The 20,437-nt window shown below is 43.2% G+C and overlaps 1 protein-coding gene across 7 annotated transcripts in view; it reads right to left on the bottom strand.

The window, feature by feature from the left end:
- Pld1 (phospholipase D1) overlaps positions 1-20,437 on the bottom strand; it is a 223,393-nt gene that overhangs the window by 46,465 nt on the left and 156,491 nt on the right. For all 7 annotated transcript variants that reach the window (XM_036190361.1, XM_036190362.1, XM_036190357.1 and 4 more), the window contains 5 exons: positions 19,608-19,736; positions 18,513-18,631; positions 16,801-16,914; positions 5,000-5,110; positions 1,553-1,641 (listed from right to left, as the gene is read on the bottom strand). In XM_036190361.1, the coding sequence (XP_036046254.1) occupies positions 1,553-1,641; positions 5,000-5,110; positions 16,801-16,914; positions 18,513-18,631; positions 19,608-19,736 (562 nt within the window). The remainder of the gene's footprint in view (positions 1-1,552; positions 1,642-4,999; positions 5,111-16,800; positions 16,915-18,512; positions 18,632-19,607; positions 19,737-20,437) is intronic.

The following is a 20,437-nucleotide window of genomic DNA, read 5'->3' as shown; positions in this document are numbered from 1 at the left end:
ACCAGTGTCTGTCTCTGACTACAGATGTAAGGCAGACATCCCCTCATATCCTGCCATCCTTCCCCACTGTGGCAGACTGTATCCTCAAACTATGAGATAAAGCAAAGCCTTCCTGCCTTAAATTGCTTTGGGAGGCATTTTGTCATAGCAAGAAGAAAAATAAATAACAGTACAAATTATATGATTTATTGAACATCCACAACTACCAGACCCACTTCCGCAATTGTGAAGATTCAATAAGATGATGTAAATAAAAACTATAAAAGAGATAAAATATTGATAGTTACCATTAAGATGTCATTCATTCTAAAAAGCCCTACATATTATATGAAAAAGATGAACAAATGGTTTTATCTCCAAATGTGTATAAATGTGACATTTTTCACTGCATACATTCAAAGGCTTTAAATAGTGAGGTGTAATGGCTCTGCTGATTTTGCTACATTTGCATGGAGTTCAAATTAGCCACACACAAAAAAAATCATTGGTCCCAGAAACCAAAACAAACTCATGAAGGAGTGCATTCAGGATAGTGTAGCCATAGTTTGCTCAGCTAATAGTGCTAGGGCATGACTCTATCCACAAACACAGTGAAGGTGGACCACTAACTCAGACCAAATACAAAAACAGCTCACAGTGAGTCAGAGACCCAAATATTAACAGATAAAACTAAAAAATTATTGGGACAGCAAGATAGCTCAGTGAGCTTGTATGCACCTACACACACACACCAAATCAGAAAAACAACATTTTTTTTTAAGTGAAAACAAATTTTTAGAAGAAAATAGAAATCTGCCAGAGATAAGGTGTTTGCTGCCAATCTTGACCACCTGAGCTTGATCCTGGGAAGCCACATGGAAGGAGAAAAGACTGACCCATGGAAGCTCTCCTCTGAGCTCCACACATGGATGCTGTCATGTGCTGTGTATGGGTGTACCATATGCATACACGTACGCAATAGTAGCATCATTATCAAAATAAACATAACAAAACCGGTCGAGCGACAGCTACTTTGTGAACACACTGAGCTGTTGAACTATTCAGTTTATTGGGGGATTGCATACTATATGGATATGATTGCATACTATATGGATAGGATTGCATACTATATGGATAGATTGCATACTATATGGATAGGATTGCATTCTATATGGATAGGATTGCATACTATATGGATATGATCAGAATAAGACTGTTGAGGAATAATTCCATGAGCTAAAGAAATGCGACATTTGGGAACAAGGATTGAAATATAACCCTGTGGCAATCTTTTCTGTCTGCTCTGTTTGGTTTGTGTGAGCATAGTTCACTATCTGCCATGAAATAAATCAGAACACAAACCCCATATGTGGGAAAAAGGCAGGCCAAGAAGCTGATTGCATCCTGGAAAAATTCAGATTCCCACCAAGATAAACTGAATATTTCTCAGCAACTGACTCACAAGACAGCTAAAGAAGAGTCCATTTCCAACACAAGCTTTTGTAACCACCTCATGCGAAGCAAGAGCTGCTACAGTAGTTTGGCTCAAACTTCTGTTCAAAGCGAACCTTACCTGTGGGCTTTCAGGATTCTTTGGGCGATAGCATCGCCCACCTTGTTGAACACGACTTTATCATCAGCGCAGCTTATGAAAAATTGGTTCTGTGAGAAAAATAGGACACTTGTGTGAGGCCTTGTTTTCTCGGAAAGCTGTGGAGTATGATTATTTAAAACATGGTTAACACATGGATATGTGGAGGCCAGAGAATCCCAGGAGGAAAGCAATGGCTCAGAGTATGCAAAGTGTCATGTGACCCCAGGTCTCATGAGCATTAAATCATTCCATGCTTACTACATCTTAAGTTGAAAGCTATGTGGCTTTCTAACAAATGTCGAAATTCCATTCTTAGAATGCTAAGGACATTTCAAGTTAGATTTCCTTTTGCTTCCTACACCGCGCACATGCTTGTGATGAAAGTCCCACACTGGCAAGCATCCGGACTGACAGAAGTCCTGCTCATTCAGCCCAGGCTCTCTCCAGTGTTTCCTACCACCTGCTTTCACCTCATCTTCTGTCTTCGGGTCTCCCTTGATCCTGAACTTCTGTCTTAAACAGTTGCAAATCTCTTTTAAGAAATTTTTTCTGTGTGGTGTTCATGGTCATGTGTGTGTGCACATGTGTTTGTTCTGGTCAGAGTGCCCATGTCTGCTTGTGGAGGTTCCAGACTGCCTCAGAAGTCACCCTTAATCTCTCTCCACCTTATTAACACTGCAAGGGCTCCCAACTGAATCCAGGACTTGCTGAGAGTTTCCAGTCTGCTCTGGGGATCTCCTGTTTCTACTATGCAAGTGAAGATAAGCTTCCAGGAGGTTCTCCCAGCATTTATGTGGGCACTAAGGATCTGAACTCTAATCCTTCAAGCTTATATGGAAAGGATTTTTTCCAGGGGGTCATCTCCCCGCCTCTCAAATATATATATCTGAAATCTCATATATAAGAAAAAGGTTTTTATTCTTTTAAGCACTTCTGTTATTCATTGATCTATAAAATATTCTTTAAAACTATTGTTAGAAAATGGCTACATTATTATCCTAATGATACAAAGGATTTTTATTGATGTGTAAAAGAATGTTAAAAACAACCAATAAATATTATGAGTACTGCCTATTAAAATAGAATCCATATCATTACAATACAACTGTAATTTTCTAACAAAATGAATCTTCAAGCAATATTTTCTAATCATCTCAAGGAATAGCTTGAAGTAAATTTGCATCCTTTGACAGCATTCCATTTTTATGAGTGCACAGACAGGATTTTACACAGCAGGGAACACATGGGCACAATGTCCCCAGGAGACAACTTGCAGGAAGGCATTGTACAGACCCTCTTCTGAGAACATGATTTCAACAAATCTTGCTACAAAGAAGGTTAGCATGCCTCATCAGCTACAAGAACAGACTGCCACATGCCATGGCTTGCTTGCTTGCTTTCTCTATCTTTTTTTTTCCTCTTTGAAGACTAAGGTAAATGCTGTTTATCCTGATGAGTATCACCCAGAGAAATGCCCACAATCATGAATGCCCACATGGCACTGCCGACCTCATTCAATGCCATGCTGGCATGAGCAAGAAAAGTTGGTTGTAATAGTCATGATGGTCAATTTGATGGAATTTAAAATCACCATGGAAACCAACCCATGGGCATATTGGTGAGGACTTATATAGATTAGGTTAACTGAGGTGGTAGGACACACCCTAAGTGTGGACAGCTCCATTTCACAAACTGACCACAGACTGATTAAAAAGGCGAAGGGAGCTGAGCACCCATATCCATCATCCTGCTTCCTGACTGTGTGTGTCATGTGACCAGACACCTCCTGCTCCTATGGCTTGACTTTACTGCCATGACAGACTCTAGCCTTCAGAACCACCAGCCAAAGTAAACCCTTGCTGCTTTAATTGCTTCTGTTAGCTGTTCACCATGGCAACAAGAAAAGTAACTAAGATACTGGTATTAATGCTATTTTAAAAAATGAACCAAATGACTGGATGCTGGATGAGGCAACTGTCACATCTTTTGCGATGACAGCACCATTCGCATAGTTAATGATGACAAACGTCCTATTAAGCCCCTGAATGACTTCCCTGGTTCCACTAATGCCTGTTATCTGCTGTGTGGTCCAATGTGGGACCGCTAATATTTTGAATTAGCTTTCTCTTTCTCCAGGCCTGAGAAATAAGTAAAGCTACAATTGTTTGCTGATACTCTTTAATCAACTGTCACTCTGTGGAAGGGAAGAGTAGCAGGACTCTAGGAGAGGGAAAACAAGGCTCATGGTTTTCCTGACAATCCATTTCTGGTTCAACATTCTATTTTTATTCAATGGAAAAATAAAACCAGGATAAAGGATGGAGATAAGTGTGGGTCTGCTCCCCCCATCATTGGGATTCTTTATTTTTCTCAGGGGTTCCAAAGAGTTTTGTACTATTTCTGTATCTACTTTGAAGTTCAATTAAAGTTCCCACAGTAAAATCTTGATGCTCTCAGATTTTTTTCTCATGGACTCTGAACATAGTCTGTGGTCTGGAAAAGCTTTATCATGAATAGTGGCTCTCAGCTTTAATGTCCTCACATCACCCATTCCCACATTCCCTTCCCTGTCTTTCCCTACACCAGGATTCCCCCATAGCACGTGTGTGTGTGTGTGTGTGTGTGTGTGTGTGTGTGTGTGTGTGTGCGCGCGCGTGCTCTCCTGAAATAGCACATGCTTCATGCTAGACCTTCTAACCATACCCCAGTGAAAACCTCCACTTCCATGCTGGGGTTGTTTGGGGGGGGGGATATATATATATATATATTCATAAGCTGATACATGTTAGTACCACAAGGGCTTGCAAGACTCCCTTAGTCTTGAGTTAAAGATGGTGCAGAATGAATTCAGATATGCTGGGAGATGGAAATACAAATGACTTCAATCAGTATTTCCCTGGAATCCTTCATAACTCAACTTGTGCTTATTAATAAGGACTCCTGAACTGGGGTCCCTACAGTCTTAGATGATAGTTGGTGTCCTGCTTAGTTTTTCGTCAACTCAACACAAACTAAAGTTGTCTAGGAAGATGAACCTAAATTGAGAAAATGTCTGCATTAGATTGCTCATAGGCAAGTAATTCTGTGGAGCATTTTCCTGATTGATGATTGATACGGGAACATCCAGTCCTTCAATGGGGCACTGGCACATTGCCAACCCTGGGCAGGTAGTCACAGGTAGTGTAAGAAAGGAGGCTGAACCAGCCCTGGGAAGTAAGCCAGATTCCTCCATGGTCTCTTTGGTTCCTGCCTCCAAGTTCCTGCCCTGCTTAACTTCCTGCCCTGACTTCTCTCAATGAAGAACTGTGACATGGAAATGTAAACTAAATAAACTCTTTCCTTCCCCCAAACTGCTCTGGGTCATGTATTTGTCACAGCACTAGGAACTTAGGGCAGGCGGCGTAACTGACTTGCTGGCGTACTTACTTCAATGTAGATGTAGTGTTTACTGTTCTCTATCACATAGGTGTAGGCAGTGTGGATTGACTCCTCGTGGTGCTTTATCCCAGCAGACCAATCAGCAGCAGATCGGAGCAGCTGCAAGACAGCAATCAGCAACGAGCGAACATCAGACAACAGAGATGACGTCATTTGTTATGACGCAGTCGCTCCTTTCCCTTCTAAACCAATGTCTACAGTGGCTCAAGTCCCAAGTGGCACAAGGGAGTGTTAGAGACACTCAGAAAATACCCTTGTGACAGCCAATCTTGTCCATTTGTCACAGCTGGGAAGAATGAACCTCAGCTGAACAACTACCTCGTCACACTGGCCTGTGGGCAAGTCTCTAGGGCATTTTCTTGATTTCTACTTGATGTAGGAGGATCAGGCTTGCTGTGGGCAATGGGCTAGGCATGTGGGCCTGGGCTGTATTAAAAAGGTGTGAATGGGAGGCAGGGAGCAAGCCAGTAAGCTGTGTTTCCCCATGCTCCCTGCTTCAGTTCATGTTTGGCTTCCCTAGATGATGGACTGAAACCTGTAAGATGTAATAAACCCTTTTCTCACAGTTTCTTTTTGGCCATAGCATAGAAAAGCAAACTAAAACAGCATGCTTCCATCCAGGATCATTTTCATTCAAAACTTGAAGACTTAAGTTGTGGCTCCACTAGGAATATTTCAAGACTTATTCAGGTCACCACACCTAACTTGTCCTCCTTCCCTATGTCAGTCCTTCAGCTGCACTTGCTACAGGTCAAAGACCCTGTTGCAGGGCAGAGATTAATGACCATGACGTGTATATCAGCAAGACTCATACCTAGTAGACAGGATGCAACTGTTGACTAACGACGACGACAGCATTACCAGGTGCATTTGAGCTATGGCAGATGAGAGATGATACAGAGCAGACCATGGCTGTGCATGGCTGCGGGGGGGGGGCAGGGGGAGAAGAGGCAGGGGAACACTGGAGGCATCCCTTGGCCTTCCCAAGACTAAATGACCTTCACTTGATAATCCTTCCAGGATTTTAACTGTTGCAGTATGACATTTACTTAGTATATACAACTTGGATTTTATAAGAAACTGCATATCATCACAGAAGAATCATCAGAGGCCTGAGCATGTAGCAGTTGGGAGAGTGTTTGCCTAGCATACACAAAGCCCTGTTTGCCATTCCTAGCACCATAAACCAGATGTCACTGGCACACACCTGTGAGCCCAGCATTTGGAGAGTAGAGGCAGGAGGCTCAGAAGTTCAAGTCATCCTGGGCTACACAGTGAGATTAAGACAAGCCTGGACTACAGGAGACCCTGTCTCACAGAAGTAGAAAAAGAGGAAGGGGGGGAGGAGTGAAAGGGGAGGTCAGATAGCTGCCATTTTCCATGAAGGACAGGTTACCATCAGAGGCATTTAAATGTTTAAAGTCAAGCTGTATGCCCAGAAAACACAACGCATTGTATGGGACAGACCATATGCCAAAGTGAAGGGTCTCAAAATGCTTATAACATAACTCCTGAGGGCTCATGGGTGGTAATGAATCCCATTGGCTACATTCAAGCCTTTCCTCACAGTGCAAAGTCATTTCATTAAGAACAGTCATCATAGCCAGGCGGCGGTGGCACGCGCCTTTAATCCCAACACTTGGAGGCAGAGCCAGGTGGATCTCTGTGAGTTTGAGGCCAGCCAGGTCTATAGAACAAGATCCAGGACAGGCACCAAAACTACACAGAGAAAACCTGTCTCAAAAAAAAAAAAAAAAAAAGAACAGTCATCATCAGGGGCAAGCTTGAAAGTTAGATTTTAAGCAAGAGAGGCAAAAGAAAAAAAAAATCACTTGGGATTACTAGTCATTTACCCTTCTAATTAGTTAAAATTTGCCTCTTGCCACAAGAGCAATTGAAACTAATTTCCTTTTGGCCCTGCTATACGTCTGCCTTTGGAATCCTGAAGTTGTAGAAAAGCATCGTAATTGCTCTCCATCTTTGATGGTCTAGAAAGTTCTATTATTAGTCAAGAACACCAAGCATGTGCTGGTGCATTTCTGTTTGTTTTGTATTTAAGAATCATTCACCTCTTTTTGTTTCATTGGCTTCCCAGCTTGTCTCATGTTTCAATTTTTGAAACAATGTAATAGACACAAGCCTTGTGGCCATCCCCTCATATGCAAAATAATACCCCAAATGTTCTGGAAATAAAATCTAGCCTACACTTTTCTGACCTCAAATTTGAATACACAACATGAAAATGGCATAAATCTGACTTGATGGTTTTGTGACAAAATCATAACTAGGACTGGAAATTTTCCTTTGCATAGTGTCCTATTTTTTAAACTAAAAATAGCCTCCTCATTAACCACAGCCCTTCCCCTCCCATATGATGGGCCTAAGAGGAATACACAAAGAACAGGAACATCTCCTGCAGGAAAACTTTCAGGACATTCCTAGTGCTGCACCAAGTTCTTTCTGCTTTTTCACCAGAGTGTAAACTCAGTGTGGATGTGTATGTACACACACACACACACACATACACATACACACACACATACACACACACATACACACACACACACACACACACACACATACACACATACACACATATACACACACATACACACACACACATATACACACACACACATGCACACACACACACACACACATACACACACACACACATATACACACACACACACACATATACACACACACACACACACACATATAATGTAATTAATATAATATATGTTTTAATTCCTTGTTACTTCCCTAAGTTTCCGAGTGAATTATGGACAAAGATTGCTTAAGATAAAAGTGTGTGTGTGCATGCACATGAGCGCGCCTGTCCCTCAGGTGAGGCTGGCATCCATTCCTGAGGATGCCCCCAAGTGGCAGAGTCCGAAGAGAAAAGGAAGTGCTCCCAAGACAGCCTTGCTCTTCCAGTGTGGGCTAAAAACAACCACAGTCAAGGAAGTAAAGCCATTGACCTAGGCCTCTGCCTCCTTTTCAAGCTCCCTCTAACAACCCCTGTGTTTGAGGGCCTGCTGCTCAATTGGCTAAGCTTTTTACCAGAGCCAAAGGAAGAAGGCAGTCTTGAGGCTGAAGGAGAGAAAGAAAGTATAGTGTTTTAAAAAGGAGACTCAAGGAGAGAGACATTTGGGGTAAGGATGGGGTGGGAGCAGATGTATGGTTGGGTAAGGATGGGGTGGGAGTAGATATGTATGGTTGGGTAAGGATGGGGTGGGAGCAGATGTATGGTTGGGTAAGGATGGGGTGGGAGCAGATGTATGGTTGGGTAAGGATGGGGTGGGAGTAGATATGTATGGTTGGGTAAGGATGGGGTGGGAGCAGATATGTATGGTTGGCTGCTTTGGGGAACCAAACAGACACAAAAGAAAGACAGGCAATAGGAGATGGTCCTAAAGGTTGTGACAGATGAAGCATTGTCACCTTGCTGGGGCTTCTGTGGCTACAGTCCCTAGGACATACAGGAAAGTGTCCACCTTTAGCACTTAAAACCTCAGAGCTGGAACCAGACTGCAGGGAATCAAGGTCCACTCCCACTGACCCATGCAGGCTGTTTGTTTGGTCTTGAGAGACAGGGTTTCATTCTATAGCCAATGGTGGTCTTGAACTGGTGGGCATCCTCATGCCTCAGCCTCTTTAGTGCCAGCACCACCATGTCGGTATCATTTACTCTTGTTTCAAACTACCAAACTTTAGTTCCATTATCTGCAAAGACAGGGACTGGGCAGAAGTACTTCTCATACATTGTTGAAAATAAATAAGGAATCAACAAAAAGTCCCGAGTGCTAGCCATGGAGTAAAACTTCCTTGATCAGTAGCAGCTACTGCTGACCAAGACCCATGTTCACACATGGTGATCCATGAAAACCTAGCCTGTAAATGGAAAAACAACTCCATGAGTTCAGTGAATTCACATCCGTATAAGTGCGCACAGCCGCTTTCTCTTAGCTGTGACCAAGATACCCGTAAGGATGAGTGAAAGGAAGGAAAAGTTCTGACACCAGTTTATGGTTTCACAGGTTTTAGTCTAGGCAGACCAGCTCTATTGTTTCTGGGCCATGGTGCAGCAGAGCACGGGGCAGGGAGCCCGTGGAAAAGCAAAGCTGCTCACCTTGTGGCATCCAGAAAGCAGACACAGAGGAAGGCTCAGGGACAAGGTATAACTGCCCAGGAATGCCCCCAGTGAGCACCTCCTCCAGCAGGAACCCAGCACCCAGTTTCCAGCACCTCTTCAGATAGCATCGACAGGTGGAGACCAAGCATCAGTGTTATGCTCAGATCCTAACACCCCCTTTCCTGCTTTGCTCTTGCACCCATCTGCAATAAAAATCATTTTCTGTTCTCTAAATGCATTCATTGAGTGTAATTTGGCAGTTAGCCCAACCGTGGGAATAACTTTCCAGCAGTATAATTTGGATGTCATTTACTTGCCTATAAACTTTCTTTTCCATCTCTTTTCTCCTCCCCCTTCTCTCCTTCTCCTCTTCCTATAAGCAGGAGGTATTTGTCTCCATCTATGTAGGGATTTCAGCATGATTGTCTAAAAGATGGTTTCAATGATAAGCTGCCCAATTTAATAATAATAATAATAATAATAATAATAATAATAATAATAATAATAAAGGATCAGTGGTGCTGACATGCACTTAAGGATGCCAAGCAACCCCTGTCTTATTGCATCTCAAACAGCAATGAGAGCAATCTATTTATTTAGAGAGAGAACAAGATCTTTTTATCCTCTGTGAGCAGGCAGTCCCAGCATACCTATGGGCTTTCTCCTAGGTCTACCTGCCTTTCTCTGCTGTGTATTCTGAGTGTCCTGGAAAGGATCCTAGAATTCTCAGCACTAAAGAGAACCACACAAAGGAGTTGATAGAAGCTGCTGGAGTTAGTTCTCAGATCTGGGTGACTTTCTCAGAAGTGACAGTGCCTATGGGTCTCCATTCTACAAGGTGCAGTCCACTCTCCTTGTACCTTTCTCTCCCAGAAGCCATCAACTGCCAATATCCCCTTAGCTTTGTGACCACCACATCCACATGCTAGGATGCTGTCTAGATCTTATGCATTCTAAATCGGGGGAGGGCCCTATAAGAAAAAGGACACAAAATTAAATATATATCTTTTTTGAGACTGGGTCTTATATATAGGTACAAGGGTGGAGAAAGGACTGAGCAGTGAGTTGTCCTGATCCTAAGGTAGGGCCCGGATCCTAATGTGGACTCCTTAAAGAACAACTCATTCTCTCCCCTCATGGCCTTATGAGCCTCATTAACCTCATGAGCTTCCTCTGTGGAAGAGTGTGCAAAGGTTTTCATATTAACAAATAGCTGGGTTGCCAGGCGGTGGTGGCGCACGCCTTTAATCCCAGCACTCGGGAGGGAGAGGCAGGCAGATCTCTGTGAGTTCGAGGCCAGCCTGGTCTACCAAGTGAGTTCCAGGAAAGGCGCAAAGCTACACAGAGAAACCCTGTCTCAAAAAAAAAAAAAAAAAAAAAAATGGATTCCGTTCCGCAGATGAATAAAGGCTAATTATGAATTTCTGTGGAACAATCCTTTTCTACACTATGGAATGTGCATTACTCTCATTGGTTAATAAAAAGCTGACAGGCCAGTAGCTGGGCAGGAAGTTAGGCAGGAAAGCCAAACTAAGGATGATGGGAAGAAGGCAGGTGGAGTGAGGAGAGACACCAGCTAGCTGCCGAGCAAGCAGGACATGTAAAAAATGAGGAAACAAACAATAAGCCATGTGACAAAGCATAAATAGAAATATGGGTTAATTTAAGTGTAAGAGTTAGCTAGTAACAAGCCTGAGCTATCAGTCGATCATTTATAATTCATATTCAGCCTCTGAGTTATTTAGGACTAGGTGGTCAGGACAGGAAACATCCATTTACAATGAATTTTCCTAATTAATTACTTTACCATGTCAAATATTCTTTTTCTCCATTTCAACAAATAAAAGACATAAGGATTTTGGCTTAGAACCCTTCTAATGATTCCAAAGTCAACTTCTTCCTTGAAAACTTTTGAAACACCAGAGCAATGGTTCTCAACTTGTGGGTTATGATCCCTTTGAGAGTTGAAAAACCATTCTGATACACTACCAGGGGTATCATATATCCCACATACCAGATATTTACATTATTGTTCACAACAGTAGCAATATTACAGTTACAAGTAACAACAGAAATAATTTTAAGGTTGGGGGTGACCACACCATGAGGAACGATATGACAGGGCCACAGCCCGAGGAAGGGTGAGAAGCACTGGGTGGAGAGAGCGTCAAGAGCCGGCACTGACAGAACCCAGAGGAGTTTGCCCAGTGATGGATCTTTGTTTCTTTTGCTTTGTGTTTTAAGACAGGGTTTCATGTACCACGGGCTGGATTCAAACTCATCAGGTAGACAAGGATGAGCTTGAACTTCTGTTCCTTCTGCTTCTACTTCCCTAGTGCTGAGATTACAGGTGTGCACCACCATGCTGTGTTTGTTTCATTGTTGGAGAATTTAATATACACAGGTATTATGTTTTGATCAAGTCCATTCCTCATTCTCTCCCTCCAGTCCCTTCCCTATCTACACTATTGCCTCCCAATTTCATGTGGTATTTTTTGAGACCCACTGTGTCCACTTAGTGCTGCCAGTATATGCATGGGTGTAGGGCCATATACTGGAGTAGATAGCCCTTCTGATCAATGTGCACAGGATGAGGGCTGTGGAGTGCTCAGTCCTAAAAGACATCTGTATCAGTGTCTTCTCCACACACAGAAGCAGTTGTGTATGTGAACCCCCAGTGGCTGTAACTACATGTATAAGACCAAGGCCAGACAGCATCCAGGCATGGGGATGTGGCAGTCACAAAGCTAAGGGGATATTGGCAGTTGATGGTTTTTGGGAGAGAGAAAGTCAGTTTTCTTTAGGGATTGTGTAGTGTTCTGGATCAAACCCCAGGACTTAATGAATGCCAGGTAAGAACTCTACCAACTGAGCCACACACAGCCCCATGGCACCCTTCCAGAGCTTTGTATGTACTAGTTTTTCTACTCATCACTACCCACTACTGGTCCTATGGAGGGATGGACAGTGTTGTTAGCCCTGATTTACAAAAGAAGAAAATGTGTACAGAGAAGTGAAGCACTTTCCCCAAGGTTCACAGCTAGCAAGCAGCAGAGCTTGACTCCAGACCCCACCTCTTCATAGTCAATAGCATAATGCTGATTTGCATGTAAGAAGAGGCCTCTAAGTTGTGTTATTAAATAAACTGTGCTCTAAAACCTCAGTAAAGGGTACTGATTGCCTGCTGTGCAGAGCCCTGAGCTCTGTCTCCAGAGCCACATTAACTGGGAGTGATGATGCCCCCTGTGATCCCAGCTCTCTGGTAGTGGAGGCAGGAGGATCAGAAATTCAAAGTCATCTTCAACTATATAGCAAGTTCAAAGCCAGTTCAGGCTACAATCCAATAAACACAAGGGTAAAGTTTACTAAATTCCCCAAGATACGGGACAACAGCCCATTTGGCTACTGTCATATGGCAGAAGAGAGTGAAAGTCTGGAAAAGATGACAATGAATTCTCGGAACACGGAAGCCAAGCATCTACTTCCTTGTCCTTCTGATTCTCTGGGAAATGAGATAAGAAGTGGTAGAATTCTGGTCTCCCGTGTCCAAGGACCTAAGTTCAATCCCCAATATTTCACGGAAACAGATAAGCACACACACAAAAAAAAATCAAGAGTGGCCTAGATCCCTGCTCTCAGCCCCTAAGCTTCAAACAGCCATGGCTCTGGAAAAACAAGCTCTGGAAAGATGGCTGCTCACAGTGAGTGGACAGGAGGTGAAGGGCGGAGTAACAAGCATCAGGCCGAAGGAGAAACAACACAAGGTGAGACATTCTGAGCGTCTGCTACCCTAGGCTTTCCTAGCTTCCTGCTGCAGCCACAGCTGTTTTCAGAACCACAGCTGTTTAGCTGAAAACCAGTGGAACCCCAGATTTCTCTAGATCTTATGCATTCTAAATCGGGGGAGGGCACTATAAGAAAAAGGACACAAAATTAAATATATGTCTTTTTTGAGACTGGTCTTATATATCCCAGGTCAGCCTTGAGCTTGCTATGTACCCAAGGATAAGCATGCATTTCTTATCTTCCTGCCTTGGATTACAGCATGAACTTATACTCTGAGTCTTATGAGATGCTGAGGACCAAACCCAAGGCTTCAGGCATATTAGGCATCAGCCAGCAGGGTTGTAGCCCTAGCCCTAGGTACAAGGGTTGAGAAAGGACTGAGCAGTGAGTTGTCCTGATCCTAAGGTAGGGCCCGGATCCTAATGTGGACTCCTTAAAGAACAACTCATTCTCTCCCCTCATGGCCTTAACTTCAGGTAGCCAGGAAGTAACCCTAGGTTTAGGGACTGAGAGGGTAAAAAGTTAATTATAAAACTATTAGGTTTGGGGGGTTGGAGAGATGACTCAGCTGTTAGGAGCACTGACTGTTCTTCTACTTTGGTATCCTTGGGATTTCAGTAACCGCTGTCTGACAGCTAACCCTGTGACCAGCTGTACCCACAACGTTGCAATTCATTTTCATATTTTTATTTTTTCTCCAAGATCCACCAAGACGAGTTTAATTATCTGGTCACAAATTGTAACAGTGGCTTCTATTTCATAATAAACATAATTCTAACTCCTTTAAAAGTCAGGGTATGTAGGCATTTGAACTTTATGTGGGCTCTGAGCTACATCAGATGGAGTCAATAAAAGGTAATTAATGCAGTACAGCAACCCTTCATTTATTAAAGATGTTGAGTGAAGGAGTCTCTTTGGGGCCTGAAGGGAGAAGATCTGACTCACACACTTCATAAGACTTCCAGTGAGGAAGAGGCCCCAGGTGCGGGGGATGACCCACTAAGGCCTCACGCACTATGGCACCAGGACACTGAGTTTCCTGACTTGATGGTTTTCTAACACATTGATTGTCCTGTGTTTCTAGAAATACTCAGTCACTTTTTCACCTCTTTCTCCTGGCCACTCAGTCACATAGAACAGACATCCCATGGAGCTGTGGGAGCATTTCTCCATGGTGACCTCAACTCACACACTGGCCCATCAAGCATGACACAGTCACATCCCTCTCTAGAGATGCCGTCAATGACGTTTAGCTAATTTTCCTCCATTTCAGTGTGTTGCCCCTCGTTTTTAGTGTGTCTGTGTCTTTCCTCGGTCCCATCCCTGCCTTCATTCTGAGCTTAGCCCCATTGTGGCATTAGTACTTCCAGCGACTTCACTGCCCGGGCTTTCACTGGAAAGCCCTTCATACCTGTGAGCCTCAAGCTCCAGTGGAGTCAGAAAGAAGCAGATGAGAAAAAATAAAATGAGAAATCTGTCCCATAAACTTTGAAAATGGCCCCATGGCACACAAGCCCTCCAGTGGCTCCTTGACATATTAGCATTAAGGAAGGCACTGCTTTTTTGTTGTTTTGTTTTTTGTTAGTGAAGAAGCCTTGGAAACCCATTGTCTGTGAAATCCTTATCAGTTTAGGAAAGCTGTCATAGGTTAATCTTCACTGGTGGTAGGCAAGTTCAAGCTCACTGACCGTTATCTTCAGACCCCTCTTCTGGCCTTACACTACTAGCTAGCTACATTACCCTCTCCAAGGACAGTGGTTTACAGCAGGCGGTCTCATTCCCGGGCACAAGAACCAGCTCTGTCCCTCCTTGTTAGCAAGCTCTTAGGGCATTCAGGTGAGTTACCTAAAGAATTTTCTACTGTTTCTTCCCAGCAAACAATGTTTCCAGAGGCAGCAAAAACTGTATCCCCTCCTCTCAGGATGCAAATGATGGCTTAGAGTATAAACAGATGGTGCTTAAACATATGCTTATATAAGACATATGGTATTTAAACATGGTGGCAGCAGTGGGCTAAAATGTCTCAGATATATATCTATTACTTGTGTGAGTGCGTGTGTGTGTGTGTGTGTGTGTGTGTGTGTGTGTGTGTGTGTGTGCACAGGAAGGCATGAAGATCAGAGAAGAGCCTGCAGGAGTCCAACTCAAACCATCAGCTGTGGCAGCAGGCACTCCCTTCCATCACCTGCCATCTCGACAGCTGATCAACAAGGCATTTTTGACCAATATTTAACAGAAGCTAGCTTCAGTAAGATGACCCCCAATTTTAGTGCAAGTTCAATTTTTTGTTGTTGTTGTTTTTTTCGAGACAGGGTTTCTCTATAGTTTTGGTGCCTGTCCTGGATCTCCCTCTGTAAACCAGGCTGGCCTCGAACTCACAGAGATCCACCTGGCTCTGCCTCCCTAATGCTGGGATTAAAGGTGTGCGCCACCACCACCTGGCTGCAAGTTCAAATCTTAAATCCTGATCTTCTCTTAATACCAGCATCCTTGTTTCATCTTCTAGAATGAGTAAGCTCTCATCTACACAGAATAAATTAAAGTATTCATCAACTATATGCAAGTGTATAGCTCTCTGTGCTTCCAAATTTAAGGCCTTAATATCTCTGTAAACTGGGATGAGCACACATCAACTACAGGAGCTTTTCTCAAGTTTGTCCTATTTGTTTTCTTCCTTTGTCTGTTTGCATGTGGTTAGGTGGGTTGCCGTTGTGTGGGTGGGTACACATGCACATACATGTGATCCACGTGGAGGCCACAGGATAAGCCTGGGTATTATTGCTTTTGAGCTAGCCACCTAAATTTTTGGAGACAGCATCTCTGGCCTGGGGCTCACTAGGTTGGCTGGCCAGTGAGTCCCGGATCCTATGTCCCCATTTCCCCAGTGCTAGGATGACAAGCACACTCCCTATGCTCAGCTTCTTTACACACTCTGAGCCTCCTCTCATGTGGCAAGCACTTTACCAACTGAGCTGTCTCCTCTGCCCTGGTTTGTTCTTTTTACTGTATTAGTTTGTCTCTGTTGTGATTTTACTTTTGGTAGGCACATGCCTGTGCTTGCACATAGCGCAAAGGAATAGATTTAGACACTTCATTTATAAAAGCCTGGTCACTAGAATCCCTGTCTGAATTAGGTCAATCCACTGGAGACATGAATAGCAAGCAGGGTACTGGGCTTTGGCGGAAATGATTTTGATGTTACAAAGGCAAAGCCAAAGGTGGCCTATCCTCATTCTGTCCCTGAATAACTTCAAGACAAGGGAGAAGTCATTGATAAAGGGACCCAGCTGTGTACAACTGAGCCAGAGCTTGGATCCATGGTAGTGGGTGGCCCTGGATAAGCCTCAGAGTCCCACTCGTCATGAGTTTACTTGTTTGTAATTTGAGAGGTTGGAATGGAAGCTGAAAAATCTTATGACTCTATTAAAGAACTTCCTACTCTTTTAAAAGGCCCTCTAAAAGGTATTTGGTTAATTAAGCACTAAAATTCTATTGAATGAGAACTCCCTTCCTAGACTCCAAGTTTCAGCCTCATCCCTGGTGCTTAAGCAGCCCCCGCCCCAGCCTCAGGTTTACTGTATATGTGTTGCTGTGGTCACCTCTCAAGGAATTATGGGAACCCCTCAAGGGATTACAGGAGCAGCTAAGCCTGCACTGCAGCCTTTATGAGGACATGCATTTATTAGACATAACGCATGAGTTTTAGAAAGACGGGCAATTGAATTCACTAAGAGTAAATACAACACTGAATTTTCAAAGATCCACTTAGGCATGCCTCAGAAAAATGCTTATTGAGAAGTCCGAAGCCATGGAGGCAGACAATTAGTCCAGTCACAAGGACATTACCCAGCAGCCCTTCACTCACCTGCACTCTGGTGGGGACTGCCTCAGGTACCTGATACCTCAGCTCGTGTGCAGTGGCTTGTGATTTGGGGAGCAGGAAAGGGTAAGAAAGGGAGCGGTATTTTGGCTTCATAATCTGAAATAGAAAAGGCAAATTCAAAAAAGTTACAAATGAGGAAAGAGATCCATTATTCCTCACTTGGAAGAGAAAAGAAATGTAGGTTCCTTGGAACCAAAATAATTATAAACGGATGTTTCTAAGTTAAAAGCTGGAAGCTGTCTTTGTTTTCTGTGTCTCCTGTCTCTTTTACCTTTGTGGCAGGCACACATTCTTTTATATTGTGGGAGAAAATTAGATGTAATCCACAGTTACAGTGATATAGAATTGCAGAAGTGAAATTCTTATTTTGTCTTACTATCTTGTAAATAAATGCTTACCATAGCAATTAGGCATGACTTCATTTTAAACAACTTCACAGTAAACTAGGACTAAGGATCATGATTTGATTCATATTATTCAGAAATTCAGAGCTCACCAGTCAGTCTATAACTCTGGATGCTAAAGCAGGAGAAATACTGTGAGGTCCGGGCCAAGGTGGGCAACATAGGAAACCCGACTCAAAAACAATGTTTTTAGTTCCATTAATTAGCATTTTAACTAATTATGGCTGTATTTGAACCATTAGAAGTGGTGTGGAAATACTTTTTCTGGGAAAAGATTTTATTCCTAAAAATACTGTTGAGTGTTGTGTTGTTAATTAATCCTCCCAGGATCAGGGTGTGGGAGCATAGAAAACATCCAACTGTAAATACGAGCAATATTTTCATTTTTGACAATACGGTAGATTTGGTGGTACACACCTTTAGTCCCAGCATTCAGGAGGCAGAGACAGGGGGATCTCTGTGAGTTCAAGGCCAGCCTGATCTGCAGAGCTAGTTCCAGGACAGCCAAGACTACACAGAGAAACTCTGTCTTGAAAAATTTAAATAAATAAATAAATAAATAAATAAATAAATAAATAAATAATAAATAAATAGTAATGTTGCTTTGCTTACTCAGGCATCCCCTCCAAACTTGAATTTAAAATACTGCGCTGATTTTTTTTTTTTTTTTTTTTTTTTTGGTAACTTTCACATGAATGGTAAGTAAACTAATACCCTAAGTTTTTCATGGAAGTAATTCAACTAGGTCCCTTTTCCAGGTTATCAGAGCAGACAACGTCATTATTTAAGTTAATGTAGGGGGCCTTAACAGCACCAATGACAAGGCTGAATTTCTTTCTGCATGTTAGGGTCTTGCTTGGTAGCTTCCATCTGGAGAAAAGGCATGGCTCTGGCTTATCCTGCTCAGAGCCAGCTCCACAGTCGTGTGGCAGCGCAAGGCCAGCACAGGATCCGAGCCTCTCATCTAAACCAGCCCCGCAGACCCTATAATAGCTGTCTACATGCCTACTGGTCCTGTCTCTGCAAATACTTGACACTTCCGTTTATAGGGTTCTAGGGCTTCAATTCACAGGATGTGATTGCCACATTTATCCCTTCACATCCCAGTTGTCTGTCATATTTCTCCAAAAGATAGTTTCCTTTTTTGCAGTGCTCGGAAGCACTATGACAACGATATCTCCAGCAATAGATGGTGTCACAGATGTGGCCATGGCAGTCCTTTCCTGCCAACCCTCTGAGCTTCTCCTCAGCCAGGGACCAATGTGGGCCAAGTCCTAACAACATTGGTACCTTCGTGAAGTTCCAGCGCTGGATAAAGTGACGAGCCACATCACGAGCTGCCTTCCCATGGACCACAGAACCAATATCATGCCAAGGCATCCGGGGCATGGAGTACCTGTCAATGAAATCTGCCCAGGGCCACCAGGCAAGAACACATCACTAAGTTCAACGCCAAGGGACAAAAACACTCTGACTTCAACCAAGATACAACATAGTCATGCTCAAGGCAAACACAGATCTTCAATCAAGAGATTCAGTCACCTACCCCCTTCCACTAACCCTAATATATACTCAATATTAATCTACAGACAAGGCAAGATGTGAATTGGTACAATAATCTAAGCCTGCATGCTTGGTAGGATTTTCTTTTTGATCAGTGGAAGTAATAACAGGATATGTTGTATATATATATATATATATATAACACCATACTGGCCACATCTTAGACATATAAGCACAATCATTATATCTTAATACATCCTCTAATAAAAGAAGACAGAGAAAATAAATACAAAAGAACATGACCCAAACAAGGCTACCCTCCAGTGGAAAATTTCAGTTTATTACCCTAAAATATACCTGTGGGAAATTTTAAGTTTTATGGTTTTTTTTTTTTCTTACCATTACAACAAAAAGCTCATATAGGTATGACCAAATCAGATCTCCAAATTTTAACCAAAACCTCAAAGACAAAAATAAACAGCCATCAGGCCCTGGCTCCTCATCGAGTATCTACAGGTAGTTAATGGCAGCCAGGGAGGGAATGACATTTTCTTCAGTGGTGTAGCCACTTGTGAGTCACTTGTTCTCCTGTAAGTGACCCCTAACCATGCAAACCTAATTAAACTCACTGGACCATCAGAAGTAGAAGGGTTTCTAGTTGGGAAAAGAAAGGGGGCCAATGGGAATGGGAGGGAGGAAATGGGGGTGGGTAGGTCCAAAGTACTTCATATACTTGTCCAAATATGTACATATGGTCAATAAATGCAAATAAAAACCTAAAACAAAACAGAAGGCAGTGGCATTGTGCACATGCATACTCGCTGAGATGCCCCAGAGTGAAAAACACAACAGAGCCTGCAGCCACCCTTTCCCGATACTCACCAGCAAAAGGCTTGTCCAGTTGAACCCAGTCCTTGAAGACAAAATTGCAGTAATCTTTCCCATGCCAAAACCTGGTCTCGCCATGGAGCTCTCCCACACCTGTCTGCACACTTCGGATGGAGCCAGTGTCTGTGAACATTGCAAGATTGGCTCAGAGACTGAGAGTTGGGTTGGCCCTGAAGAAGGTCATCCTGATCCCCTACTAAACACTCCACACACCCTCACTTTTCTTCCTGTTCCTGTCACTAGGACAGCCTGTGTCCATTTGATCAGGGACTGTGGGCTGAAGTAGTGTTCCAACCCTCCCGAGGCTCTCACGAGAGTCGTCCTTAAGCCATGGAAGTTAATGTTCTTAGCAATTGAGTAGCTTATTCTCAAAGCCTGCCGGGTCAGGGAGACTAGACCTTTACTAGAGTAAAGAAAGAATTCCCTGGGTGGGGCGCCACAAGAACACTACAGCCAGGTGAGGATGGGGGCACAATAGACAGAGGCAACAGGAGCCAGGCCACCTCTTCCCTTACCCATATGGTGGATATTCATGCCTTTCTCATCTCAAAAATCATGAGTCTCATACTTATAGGAGTCAATGTTCCAGCCCCAGAATTAGCTATAGACACCATGCTTCTACATTTGGGGGTCTTACAGCCTTCCTCATAAAGAGTATGATTTGCCCTGGATGGCAGCTGAGATCTTTCAGTCTAACATTCTATACTCCTAAAATCACAGACACCATCCACAGAGATAGAACAGATGGACACTCACACTCGGGGCACTAACACAGCAGTTTCCAGCAGTGTCCCACAATGAGCCAGCAGACCACTCTGCTTAAG

The sequence above is a fragment of the Onychomys torridus genome, chromosome 6 (genome assembly GCF_903995425.1).
Source record: "Onychomys torridus chromosome 6, mOncTor1.1, whole genome shotgun sequence".
Lineage (NCBI taxonomy): Eukaryota > Metazoa > Chordata > Mammalia > Rodentia > Cricetidae > Onychomys > Onychomys torridus.
This window is presented reverse-complemented; position numbering and strand designations above follow the sequence as displayed.